Source organism: Styela clava, chromosome 1, assembly GCF_964204865.1.
Source record: "Styela clava chromosome 1, kaStyClav1.hap1.2, whole genome shotgun sequence".
Taxonomy (NCBI): domain Eukaryota; kingdom Metazoa; phylum Chordata; class Ascidiacea; order Stolidobranchia; family Styelidae; genus Styela; species Styela clava.
In genome coordinates, this window is record NC_135250.1 from 25,787,567 (window position 1) to 25,800,677 (window position 13,111).

The 13,111-nt window shown below is 37.2% G+C and overlaps 2 protein-coding genes and 1 long non-coding RNA gene across 3 annotated transcripts; 1 reads left to right on the top strand and 2 right to left on the bottom strand.

Moving 5' to 3' along the window:
* The first annotated feature begins 268 nt into the window (after nucleotides 1–268).
* On the top strand, nucleotides 269–2,984 carry LOC120335163 (uncharacterized). Its single transcript, XM_039402657.2, has 4 exons — nucleotides 269–484; nucleotides 837–914; nucleotides 1,460–1,500; nucleotides 2,516–2,984. The coding sequence occupies exons 2-4, from the start codon at nucleotides 847–849 to the stop codon at nucleotides 2,728–2,730; spliced, it is 324 nt and encodes a 107-aa protein (XP_039258591.2). The 5' UTR covers nucleotides 269–484; nucleotides 837–846; the 3' UTR covers nucleotides 2,731–2,984.
* A 2,849-nt stretch (nucleotides 2,985–5,833) lies between these two features.
* LOC144422152 (uncharacterized) lies at nucleotides 5,834–7,536 on the bottom strand. The gene is made up of 3 exons (XR_013475162.1): nucleotides 7,318–7,536; nucleotides 6,331–6,498; nucleotides 5,834–5,963 (listed from the first exon to the last, which is right to left on the bottom strand). It is a non-coding gene; the product is annotated as an uncharacterized LOC144422152 (long non-coding RNA).
* A 3,952-nt stretch (nucleotides 7,537–11,488) lies between these two features.
* Nucleotides 11,489–13,064, bottom strand: LOC120335092 (uncharacterized). Its single transcript, XM_039402591.2, has 2 exons — nucleotides 12,261–13,064; nucleotides 11,489–11,794 (listed from the first exon to the last, which is right to left on the bottom strand). Exons 1-2 carry the CDS (start codon nucleotides 13,001–13,003, stop codon nucleotides 11,500–11,502), a joined length of 1,038 nt encoding a protein of 345 aa, XP_039258525.2. The 5' UTR covers nucleotides 13,004–13,064; the 3' UTR covers nucleotides 11,489–11,499.
* Nucleotides 13,065–13,111: the final 47 nt, after the last annotated feature.

Genomic DNA, 13,111 nt, shown 5'->3' on the forward strand with positions numbered 1-13,111 from the left:
CGCCAAAATATACATCAAGTTTCAAACGCGAAAGATTCTTTCCTGTAGAATAAATATACAGAGTCCGGATAGTAACATAATAGATAATTATTTATTCGTTTTTACAACAGCGAATAACACTACTAAAATATTCCACAAAATAGGTGATATATTAGTGTAACTCATAATTCATTTTCATTATTGAGGGCATTTATGAAATGCTTTGCGCGATGCAATTCATACGAATGATTGGCCCATGTGGAAAATGAACATCAATTACCAAGTTATGCATGTTAAATTACTGATTATTTTCAAAAGGGTCTCATAATCGACGCGTTTGGCGTTCAAACATTGGAAAAACATTCGGAACGAAATCTTTCCTATTCCGATTGTAAACTACCAAAACATTATTTGAAAGCGATGTTTCAACTATATTATGCCATTGTCTTGGAAATCTTCCTCGCTACCACAGAAACTGTTGCTGCCGACCTCTTTATATAATAAGGTAAGTCTAGTTATTGTAAATGCTTACAAATCGGCACAGTAAAACCAAAATAGCTTTTTAGAGAAGAACTTCTCTGATCTTTCGTTATTAATGTTGGTTCAGGGGACATCTTTAGCTTTGTGTTTCAATGCTGTGTCTGTTTCAGTTTTGATTTTAGGAGATGCCTTATGCTTACATTTACATTTGATCTTTAGATCTGAAAATTACAAAATACCATCTTCTCAAAACCTCGAAATTTTACATAATCTAATTTTGCTCTACCTCCAAAATAACATTCCTAAATTATCAACCAACAAAAATAATTTTCAACTGAGAGCTTATTGCTCCATCAACGAAATTATTTTCACAACAGGAACGCGAAGATGAAGACGCTTCTATTTCTTTTCTTTCTGTTCCTGGCAGCTTTCCGATCTGCTACTGCTAGATGCTCGTGAGTACATAAATAGGACTCGAACTGTATATTTATTCCGGGGGAGAGCCAATATGACGCCTTGCTCATTCATATGACGGCATTTCGTCCGGTTACCAGTCCATGCCGGGTATGAGATTAGTTAGCCAGTTATTTTGTTTTAGATGCATGGACTTGCTGGTGGATAAACCACCCTACGGTGGGGTGAGAAGTGCAGCAGTCTACTTGCACATGATTATTCTTCGCGGGATTCGAACCTGCGAACCCACGAATGATAATGGTTGCCGGGCGTATTACTAACCCCTGGCACGATGCGCCACACCGATCTGAAAAAAATACGTTAAATAAACTTTTATCAGTGCTCTTTTACATTTTTGGTTAAGATTTCTAGCTGTGAGTGAATTTATATATTAACTGTATATCTTAACAAAACTGAATATTAAAATTAAATTATACAGGAACTCAATCATTTTTAAAATTTTATGGGGTCTTACAGTTGCAGCTTTTTTTTATAATGTATTGACAAACTTTTGAAATTGTAACGTTTCTTCTAATTCTTTTTGTAGGAGTTATAAGTGCAAGAGGGGAAAGTCCGTTGAAGTAATTGGTAAGACAATAATTAGACACACGATTATATATATTTCGCAGCTGTTACGTTCAGTGGTTTCAAGCCCGGTGGAATACGACAATATAAATAGACTTATCGCTAACGAAGGGCGGTTTGTGAATCTCTGAACTTTCATGGCACTCTACATGACACCATTTCTTTTCATTAGATAATAATATTTTCCTATCCAAACTGCCCAACATATGATATCGTTAAGATGCCTTGTCGAACAGGGCTTCAAATGACCTTGTGGCTAATTATTTTTCAATTTGTGTCTTGTTTAAAATGACTATCATAACATTACCAACTCGGCAACTAGTTATGAGTAAGACTTACCTTCATATTTTCAATGAAGCTATGATGATGTGATGTTTTTCAAATGTGACACCAAAATTATACCGTGCCTTACAGCAAACGGGGTGCAGTTATTACCATTTCATGGTAGCTCCTGCCACGAACGAAACGCGCGTCTCTTTCCATGGTTTTATGGCGCTATTATCGGTATATTCACAAAGTCGTGTACCAGATTTTAGTTTATCATGCGGAATTATATCTACTTAACCTGAAACTTAACCCCAAATCTATCAAAACTGTATCCATAAGGAAAATGTTCCAACTTACCCAAAGTTTGTCACCATCAGACAGCCCTGTCATTACAGCCAACATGCCTTGGTTTGTGGCAGCAAAATTCTACCATTGGTTTTCAATTTGCTGCTGTGATGCCCGCCTCGCGCTATTGGTTCGTGGCAGCTAAGAAGTCAGCCCGCATGGTTCGACCAAAGCGGCCGTGGTTTGGAAATCCCGCCATGGTTTTGCGGCAGCTTCGGACGCCACAAAATACTAAAAAAACTGCGCTTTTACAAACCAAATACTCAACAGAACCTTACGTCATGGTCAAGCTTCATTTATTTATCAAAGGCGATGCCAGTTTTAATAAAAACAATGCAAGCGGATTTGACTCATGTTGTAAAAAAACATCATTTTTAGTATTTTAAAGTTTTTTAAATAATTTCAGAGCCTCGTGAAGGAGATGCAAACGTGAACGAGGTCCCGAAATTCGAAGAAAACGTTCAATCTATCCCACAATTTCCTCTGGATGATGACGCTTTTATACAACATCCCAGGCAAAAGTTCATATTGAAACCAAGACTTAAGAATAATCTTGACGACCGCGTTATACTGGCAATTCCTGAATTTGAAATAGAAGATTTTGATTATAACTTTAATTAAATTTTGAAAATATTTATTGATAGTTATTGCAGGAAGAATCATTTTGGAATCTCGCGAAATAGTTGATGAACGGAATGTATGGACTTTCTGGTTTTAATGATTTACATGTTTAGTTTATTGGGGTAAATTTTCATCTGATTTATGTTGATTTTCTTGAACTAAGCTTCGCTATTACTTCGTTTTGTATTTTTGTGTTCTATGTAGTGACTTTTCCATGTTCTGAGTTTCATTTTTTATGAAATAAATTTCAATATTTGCTACTAATGTGCAGTATGTCTTGCAGTCGTTTTTTACGCTCATGTAGCCTCATTCACGCTGTCCGAATTGTTACATTTTGCGGTTTTTTATGTAATTGTTACTCATCTCTGCGAAAATCTAAATGCTATGCTATGAGTTGATCACCCTTATCATTGCAAATAGGTATTTGAGTTAAAAGGCGAAAACGCCTGAACCAACAGTCTGTGTGTCCTTCATTAATTCCCTTCAGAATAGAAGATCGTCGAAGCATTGAAACACCATTGCAAATGTGTCGCAGCAAGTATAGTTTGGCGGAAATAGTCTCTGAAAAGCAGAATAAGAAAATTTTCGTTTGATATTCGGCAAGAAATTCCTGATATAAAAAGTATTCCGCGGACCAACAAAGGTAGAAAATCACTGGCTCGGGTTCCAAATAACTACTGTCAAAACAGCGACTGTCATAATGGCGACTTCATAATAGCGACGTAATCAAGTGAGCGAGCGACTGTCGATGTTCTGAATAGAGCGACTACACGACAGCAATTCATTCAAAACAGCGAATGCCACAACAGCGACATCACTTTCTTTATTAAATCCCAGGCTTACGCCCACACGCACTTAAGTCGCTATCATAACAGTCGCTGATTTAATGCGGTCGCCATCATGACAGTCGCTGTTTTGACAGTCGCTCACTTGATTACGTCGCTATGATGAACTAAATCGCCATTAAGGACAGTCGCCATTCGTACAGTGAAAAACGAATCACCACGCAAGTAAATATGTTATTAGAAAAATAGGAAATTAAGTTGCAGAAACTATTCGATATAAGCTTCATTGATGTCTAGTTTGCAGATATAGTTGACTAGTGTTAAATAATAAGCCTATAATGGACACTGGAAAAATGGAATGTTGAATCATCTGGTGTTGAATTCGTCAAATGAACTATAACATCTGTTCACAACATCAATCTGTCTGTCTGTGGATTCAAGGAAGGACAATATGCCATATTCAAGATCAAGCGATGACCCTCCTGAACCCCCGAAACGTAAAAGTCCAACTGAACGTCAAGCAGCATGTACTTCTTCAGCATCCAACTTAACAGAACACAACATATCCAATTTAGTCTCCATACTTGAGAGCACAATTCTAAAGACACTGCGCCTGGAAATACCGGCTATAATTGAACAGCACATTGAAAAATTAGCTCTGGATCTCTCTTCAACCACCCCGACCAGCATTGGAATCCAGGAGTCTCTATCATCTCTGGATGAATCTATGAAACAAATGAAAACTCAGTTATCCTCGATCAATGTCATTAAAGATGAGGTTGGAGAAATAAAGACAAGCCAAGAATTCATTGCCAGAAAGTTTGACGAACTTAATGCCAATTATGACAAACTGAGCACCATCACAGTTAAAAACACCTGAAGGATTCGTCAACTTGAAAGTATTGTGGAAGAACTAGAATAAGAAATAGATATCCTTACTGAACGCCAATACGACCAGGAGCGTAGGTCGAGGCTGGATAATTTATAATTTCACAATATACCCTACTCGCGTGATGAAGATTGTGAAAAATTAATTATGAAGATAGCAGCACGAATAAATGTACCGCTGCAATCATTTGACATATCAAACTGTCACCGGATGTCAAAAGAAAACAACAAAAAGTTCATCATCGATAACCTTAATGACAATAACAAGGACTTATTTTTTAAAGCAAGAGATCTTAAGTTATCGTGTAACCCTGTTTCCAACACTAATACTGATGGGTATAGTTTTATACACATGCCATCCATCACAAAAGCAGGTGGTGTTGGTGCTTATATTCGAAACGATCTCATCTATAATGAAATTTCAGATTACAATTTCAATCACTCCAACTGTGAAAATATATGGTTTGAAATAAGTTCGGCCAACGCAGTCAATAAGATAATTGTTGGTATTATATATAGGCATCCTCGTAATAATATTCCAAGCTTTACTAATGCATTTGAAGCATCTCTTGCTAAATTGGCAAAGAAACAGTTTTTAATACTAGGAGATTTTAACATTAACTTACTTACAACGTCAACTAATGCCCAAATTGCAAATTATGCCAATATGTTAATTTCTCACAATGCCAAGTTATTAATCACTAAGCCTACTAGAGTAAGCCGTACATCATCAACACTTATAGATCACATTTATTCTAATATTTCAAATTTTAGAATCAAATCTCATGTAGTTCTCTCAGACATAACAGACCATTTTCCTGTCATGTGTTGCCTCAGTGGCATAAAACCAGCCCATACAAATTATGTCAAAATAGCAAGGGACATGTCAAAATTCTCGATCGTTTGCTTCCGCACAGATACACAAGTAATTTTTCATAATTATATTGCTAGAAACAATTTGAGTTCCCAAAACTTTGATAGTGTTTTCAGCGATTTTGTAAAATCTTTTGTTCACCTGATTGATAGCCACGCCCCGCTTCGACCACTCTCACGTCGTCAAAAAAGGCTACGATTAAAACCATGGCTAACCAAAGGTCCACAGAGGTAATCCTAGGTCAACATGGCAAACAGTTAACGAAATCACTCATGTAAAAAATAAATCTAATCAAAAAGTTGACGAGATCGATATTGAAAATGGCTCTATAACTAGAGATGAACTTTTGATTGCTACAGAATTTAATAAGTATTTTTCTACAATTGGGTCTAGCCTTTCAGGCAAGTTTTCCACTGAACAGGATAGCTTTAAACAATTTCCTCACAATTGTTTAAACCAGTCCATCTTCATGAGCCCAGCGACGCCGATTACAAATGAATTGATAATAGAAATACATAATTTGAAAGACAGGAAGGCAGTTGGTCCAGACAACATACCAGCACGTTTCCTTAAATTAGTTGCTGATCTCATTGCACCATGTTTGGCTGAATTTTTCAATTGTTCACTTTTGTTTGGAATCTTCCCTGCATGTCTCAAAATTGCCCGAGTGATCCCTCTTTTCAAATCTGGCAATAAAAAACGTATGTCAAATTACAGACCAATTTCAATTCTTTCATCAATAAGTAAAATATTTGAGCGTTTGATTCATAAGCGACTCAATGCTTTGTTTACGAAACATGATGTAATAAATAAATCACAGTTTGGCTTCCAAAATAATCTATCTACATCACATGCTATCTTAGACACAATATCATATATCTACGATAAACTAGAGAGGAAGGAGTTTATCAGTGCAACATTCCTAGATCTAAGGAAGGCCTTCGATACCGTAAATCATAACATCCTGATTTACAAGTTGAGACATTTCGGTATCTAGTTATTTAAGTAATAGATCACAATATGTTCAAGTGGCGTGTTGTTCCTCTCCCTTACCAGTGACTCACGGAGTTCCTCAAGGCAGTTGCTTGGGTCCTCTTCTATTTCTAGTCTATGTAAATGACATAACTTGTTGTTCCTCTTTCTTTACCAAATTGTTTGCTGATGATACCAATCTTCTCGACAGCGACAAATCTTGTGCAGTTCTTCAGTTGAGAGTAAATTCTGAAATTGCGAAGGTATCAAATTGGATGCGGTCCAATAAACTAACACTGAACATTGACAAATCAAAAACTATGTTAATATCTCCACACCAGTGCAAATCTAAAAATGAAACAGTAATACAAATTGATGACAAAGAACTTGAAAATGTCCATTCTTATAAATATGTTGGCATATGTTTAGATAGTAAAATGAAATGGGATGTTCACTTATCCAAATTATCCGTTAAATTATCTAAATCGGTTGGAAATTGGAATACTTTACAAGCTTAGACGATTTACATCACCAACAACACTACGGATGGTGTACTACTCCTTATTCCAGAGCCATATCCAATACGGCATAATTGCTTGGGGCTCAGCTGTCAAAACACTATTACATCGCATTGAAATTATGCAGAACCGAGCAATCCGTGCGATATCTGCCGCTAGTTATTTTTCACAACTCAGTCCTATTTATTATAACCTTCAAATTATTCAATTGGCAGACATTTATAACATAGAAGTTCTGAAAATGATGCACCAACACCACTACAAAAAACTCCCTCCTGCGTTCACAAACTATTTTTGAAAACAAAGCAATGTTCACTCATATGGAACACGGTCCTCTATTAGCAGTTCTTATTATGTAAATCGTTTTAGCACCAAACTCTCCCAAAACTCAATCAAGTTTGTTGGTGTTAAATTGTGGAATAATCTCCCCAATAGCATTCGGACCAGTACTTATAACTTGTATAAACATGCACTGAAGAGCCTATACCAAGATGCTTATAAGACTAGTTGCATTTAGTCTGGAAATATTATATTTGTATATGTACCGTACCTATCCTTGTGGTGCTGCTTTTCCCATCCATGTTCGTCAAGTTGTGTGCTCGCTGTGTACTGTTCTTGTTTTAATATTTTTCGCCCAACCTATATGCCACGAATACTGCAGAACCCATAATTATTCTGCACTACTCTAATAGCCACTAACAATCGCTTTCAACATGAAAATCCGTTAAATACGGTATCGATTCTCGCAGCCAAAAGCCCGTTGCTGGGCACGCCATATTGGTTTACTGTGTATGCTTAGTCAGCATTAATTCTCAATTCTTTGTTGTCATTGAGGCATATCCTTCTTACAGATGTCGCTGTTGAGTCATATAATACGATGTAATCATTGTAGTATCTCGGTGTTAATTTCGATTTTATTTTGTTCTTACTTTGTATGATTGAGTTTAATTAGGTAAATATCTAATACTCCATAGTTATTATGACATTCTGTATTTTATTTTTCAAACTTTGTTGTTCCTTTTTGTGATTGAGTCTAATTAAGTGAATGTTTAGGTGAATTTTCGTGGTCATTATGGCATTCTTTTTGTTGTCCCTTTTATAAATATTGAGTTGTTCGGTTGCTATATTTGCTGCTTCAATGCAGCTACAAGGTGTCGCTGACTGGATGACTCTTTGAGTCTTTCGCGATCCCTCGTCTATTGCAACAAGCCGATATCCGTCTTCGTAATTTGTTATATGCCTTTTTTTATTTTTCATATCGTATATTGGTTTTGCATGACGAAAATAAAATCTGAATCTGAATGTCTATGTTGTCGAATACATGGCTATATCCTGGTCTGATTTACAAAGTATAAGGAAGTTTCATGCCTTAGTGTCAATGTGACTTATATTTATTCATTTCACTGTTGTATGTTCATGAAATTTATTATTTGTCGAACTGGACTTGTGGCTCAGTACATCAGCAACTCGTGACTAGTGACGCGGGATGCGATGACTCGACTTGACCTGGGACTCTAACTATAAAATTTGCTGCCGCGTGGATTTGTCTCGGGTCTCGGATAACATGCGACTAGATTTTACTCGCACACGATGTTCTACCAACACTGGGTAATCAATCATTAGGATCGGGAGTTTTTTGACAAGGAAGGATGATATTACTTCATTTTGCCTTTCGCGTCCATATTTATGAGCGTTGCTCTCGTTTCTTTTTCATTTGTTAGAATGGTGAGTATAGGCCAAACCTGGAGTGACCGGTAACTGGACACCATCTCCCTTATCGCTTTAAAATGGTTCGTTACTTATCCGATCTGGGTTCGTTAAATGTTTGGGAGCTTCAATCCGTTCTTTTGGCATGGCATAGGTCTTTTATTGAGTGAGATTTATTTATTGAGTTAAATCATTGTGAAATTATTCGATTACTTGCAAAAATGTGAATCTAATGAATTGGTAACTACTACCCTGGATTTGTGCTTTACAGTGGATGCTTCCCCGAACTTTGACCCCAAGACAATTCTCCGGATACTTTACTATTGCAAAAAATGTTAGACTTATTTTGAGAGCGCGTTTGCGAGTTGGCGCTCATAAACTGGCTTACATGTTAAAACTATCATTTTGACGTGCCGCCTACAAGTATTGATAGCTAAGTTTATGCTAGTCTATCGCAGCATCCGGATAATGCGGGAGAAATTTTTGAATATATATATATTACAACTATACTAAAGCTCCTCGGAAGACATAATGGCAATTTAGTTATTTGATTCACAACTATATTTTGAGAACAAAACTGAAATTAGCCGACAGAACCATGAAAACAAGGCAATGCTTAAATATCTGTTTGAACGAAAGAAGTGTCTGAGAGGCTGCACAAATTGAAATTATCACGTCATTGTATCACGTATTGCTGATTGGTCATTTTCACAGAAATAAACTATGAAAAACATCCACTATTGAGCGTTTGCTCATTTTGAAGAGGAATCTGAATCCGGTACGAACACTACTTGAAAAGGGAGATGCAACAGCAGCCAAACCAGGGAGGATGTTTTGGGGTGGGGTTGGAAATACAAACATATTACTGTGGATTCGGCGTAGTTTTAATGATACTGTTTTGGTATTTAGTGTTATTGCAATACATAATTGTGGACACATTATAAAATATTCGAAATATGCACAAAAGCCAGAGAGCACAGTGCCCGCGTAACACTAGTTATAGATAAGAATCCTTTATAGATTGAACAAACGGTGGAATCATAATTATTGTGTGTAGTGATGGAGGAATAAAAATCCGAAGTAGGAAAAGGGAGGTATTTATTGAAAAATGTTGGGAACCACCGGACTATAGTTTAGTAAAATTGATGGCGCGGAATAATTTCCAACATATTTCCTTGAACTCAATTTACAAATATAACACCGCTGTACAGTTCGTGTATACAGGTGGAAGTAGATTTATTCTATAAATATTCAATAATGATAAAAAACACCAATATGGGCCTTTCCAGTTTATTGTGAACGATTCAACTTTATTTTAATTCTACCAATGTATGAGCCGTTTACGTCAGTCAATACAATGTAGTGGAACTAGCCTTCCAAAAGTATTCTGCTACTCCCCATTGCATTTCCTTAGTGAGGCTTTACTTCGTGGTCTATTTATACGCGGGAACATTTAAAATGTACAATATTGTATTGTAGCATCTGGCTGTTTTCACATTCACATGTGGATAATACCCATTGAAAAGTCATTTAGGATAAACTACTATCGATTGATTCCAACACAAATTTCTAGATTAGAGCAAATATTACATTTTTGCAATCCTTTAATCTGAGAATACTACCCCATGACTACTATCAATTGATTTTACATCGAATTTTTGGTACTCCCGAAGTATGTAAACCAAGATGGCTGACACCGGAACGTAGTATATGCGTATTGCGTACCAGGTTAGGATTAGGCAATAATTTTATTCTAATTTTAGTTCTATTACAAGTTCGGGGACTAGCCAAGTGACTCCCGTAGTATTTGTACCTGAAATTATGACCTAATCCTAACCTGGTACACATACTACGTTTCGATGTCCGCCACCTTGGTTCACATACTACGGGAGTACCGAGTAATTTGTTCAAGGCAACGTCATTGTCACTCATTCGAATGGAAAGGTAGTTTTAAATTGATTTTTTTTAATATTTGCCTAAAGCAAAGTCATGCTCACTCAGAGTAAATGAAACATAGTTGAGAGCAAATTTACATTTTCACAATACTGTAAATTGACAAAAATATCAAATCAAAGTTCGTCATGAAATAGACTAACATCCAGATTTCAATTTTTTTTTAAACTTTTCCAAAGTAAACTTATGCTCAATCATTTATAAACAAAGATAGACGAGGACAACTTTTACGTATGTACATTTTCACAATATCATAATCTGAAAATAATACCAACTGAAAGTCATTTAGATATAGAATACTTTTATTGATTGAACTCAACTCAAATTTGCTTTAAAATTAACTAGGGAAAAGGATTGCTTACTTATTTTAAAAGAAACATAGGCGAGAGTAAAGTCGCGAGAATAAAATACCAATGCGAGAGCAATCGAAACGATATATAATTCGGAATACTCCCAGTTGTATTTTATTTTTGTTTTAAATATTAGTATATTGTTTATATAAAATCGAATCAATCTTAAAATTATTTAATTTTACATCCCATTAACGCTTCCATCACGTGGACTAATAACGTAGTCATTTTTTCTAGCCCGTTTTTGTGACGTATTGTCTTTGACGTCTTTTGGTCTCTCAGTTCCCATGGCGTCAGTTTCTTCTTCCTCATCAAATTCAATACATTCGTAATCATGCAACTTCTTTGTTACGTCATGTTCCACTAAATGTTGATGACGTAATTGATGTAGTGACGTCATCGTTCCTGGGTATTTTGCTCTATTCTTGGTAGAATATGGCCCCACAAACTGATCGCACAAATGGTCGTAATCGTCCTCGTTTGAAACCGAAGTCTCTGGTTCGCTTGCTTGATGTGACTCCTCCATACCTATGGTGTTGTAAAAAGGTTGATTTGCGCTCGCCAGCGCTGTACGTCATTCATTACTTCTTATGTTTTTTCCACATGAGCCAAGATGGGAACGTAGGCTACTTTCTATCGATGTAGCTGATTTTGGTCCAATTTGTTCATCTTCATCAGCTGAACGATGGACGCAAGCATTTGTTGTGACCGCGTACAACACATTATCGACCATTTTTACTTCGATATTTTTTCTCATCCTCACTAAGCGAAGGTTTACTTCGTAATCGCGTCATTCGAATTCCTTCCCGCTCTTTTTCCGCTTGAATGCGTTTGAATGTTTTCTTTTCGCCGAGGTGACCACGAGGAGCGTTTTGGTCAGATGAGTCAACTCCAGAATCAAAGCACCGTGTAACTCTCCAATATTCATTTTCTGCTGCAGAATCTCCGTTGAAATTTTCGCAGCACGTGCTTGCATCGCAGTCATGTACGCAATAGGCATCACTTGCTGGGTCGTTCCTGAAAGTAGTGTAAAAATTATCAAGTTAGGTACGTAGAGGATTTTCACTATTATATACTGTCATACAATTCGGTGTTGCGGACTAATTTTATCCCAATAGCAAGTTATTTGTTTTAACGGCAAAGTATCGTATTTCACAGACCATGGCCATAAGGCGCACCAGGCTATTAGGCGCACCGGGTTATAAGGTGGTATATATATGATCGATTTCAAGATAGAAAAAAGAACTTGAAGCGCTGCTTATGGTCCGTGAAATGCGGTATACCAAAAATTTCTGATCTTAGACTATCATTTAGCCCGTGTATAGCTAAAGCTGTTTGGAATTATGTACACCTGGGTAAACAAAATTAAAGAAAAATTTGTATCTGGAAGAAAGATCGATTGAGTACTTTGTATGTGGCGTTTTGTTGCGTGTTCAAGGATTTATTCGGATATATAAATTTTAATGTTGATGTCTTCACATACCTTGAAGTTAAAACTTTATTTGTTCCTGGACCGCAAACGCGCTTTTGTCTCATCTGCCAGTTTGTTCCGCTTTCACTTCCTGTTCCGCGAGGGCGACATGTGACCCTTCCACTGACGCTTACAGCGCGTGGTTGAGATTTCGTATTGAAGTTGCTGTGGTCGCTTTCCATCGGATTAAGACTTGCGCTCTGGCCCGTTCCACGTTTGAACACGGAGCCATCATTACCCATTGGGTGAGGCGATTGGTTCAAAGGAATGGGGGGTAACGGCTGGAGGGAACATGAATTTGGGGGCACGCTGGTAGGTGGGGTCGATGACGTCGACAGAAGTGAAGAAGCCGACGGTTCCCTTGATCCCATACTAGTAGCAACCACTGATCTACTTCCAAGTTCTCGCATTTGTATTCTTGTCCGCGGAGAGTTCTGGTGAATGTGATTTGAAGTATGTCCTACTCCATTAAGATTGGTGGCCAGAATATGCGGATGCTGCTTGTTTTTCCCTTTTGCACCGTGACCTACAGGACTGGTCATGCTTTTACAGCTACCCCTGCTACTTAACGCGTCACAGGTAAGTTCAACGCCGTTGAGTGTAGTCTCGCTTCTACCGAACGTTCCTGAACCATGTCTTAGTCCAAGTACATGTGAAAATCCTTGAACTAAACCGCTTGGTATGGATCCCATTGTACCAGCGGAGAACGATGGCGATGTGACGTCATAGCGAGTCCGTCTGTTTTTTTGCATCATTCGTATTCCGCAAATGCCAATGAGAACGATTAGCAGTAGCACAATGAAGACGAGAAGTCCTGGAATAAATTCTTTGATATATTATTACTCAATTCGCGAATTTTAGAA

Coding starts and splice junctions, on each gene's coding strand:
- LOC120335163 (XM_039402657.2), top strand. CDS start 847: ATGAAGACGCTTCTATTTCTTTTCTTTCTGTTCCTGGCAGCTTTCCGA. Junction 915..1,459: donor TCTGCTACTGCTAGATGCTC/GTGAGTACATAA, acceptor TTCTTTTTGTAG/GAGTTATAAGTGCAAGAGGG. Junction 1,501..2,515: donor AAAGTCCGTTGAAGTAATTG/GTAAGACAATAA, acceptor AAATAATTTCAG/AGCCTCGTGAAGGAGATGCA.
- LOC120335092 (XM_039402591.2), bottom strand. CDS start 13,003: ATGATGCAAAAAAACAGACGGACTCGCTATGACGTCACATCGCCATCG. Junction 11,795..12,260: donor AATAAAGTTTTAACTTCAAG/GTATGTGAAGAC, acceptor CACTACTTTCAG/GAACGACCCAGCAAGTGATG.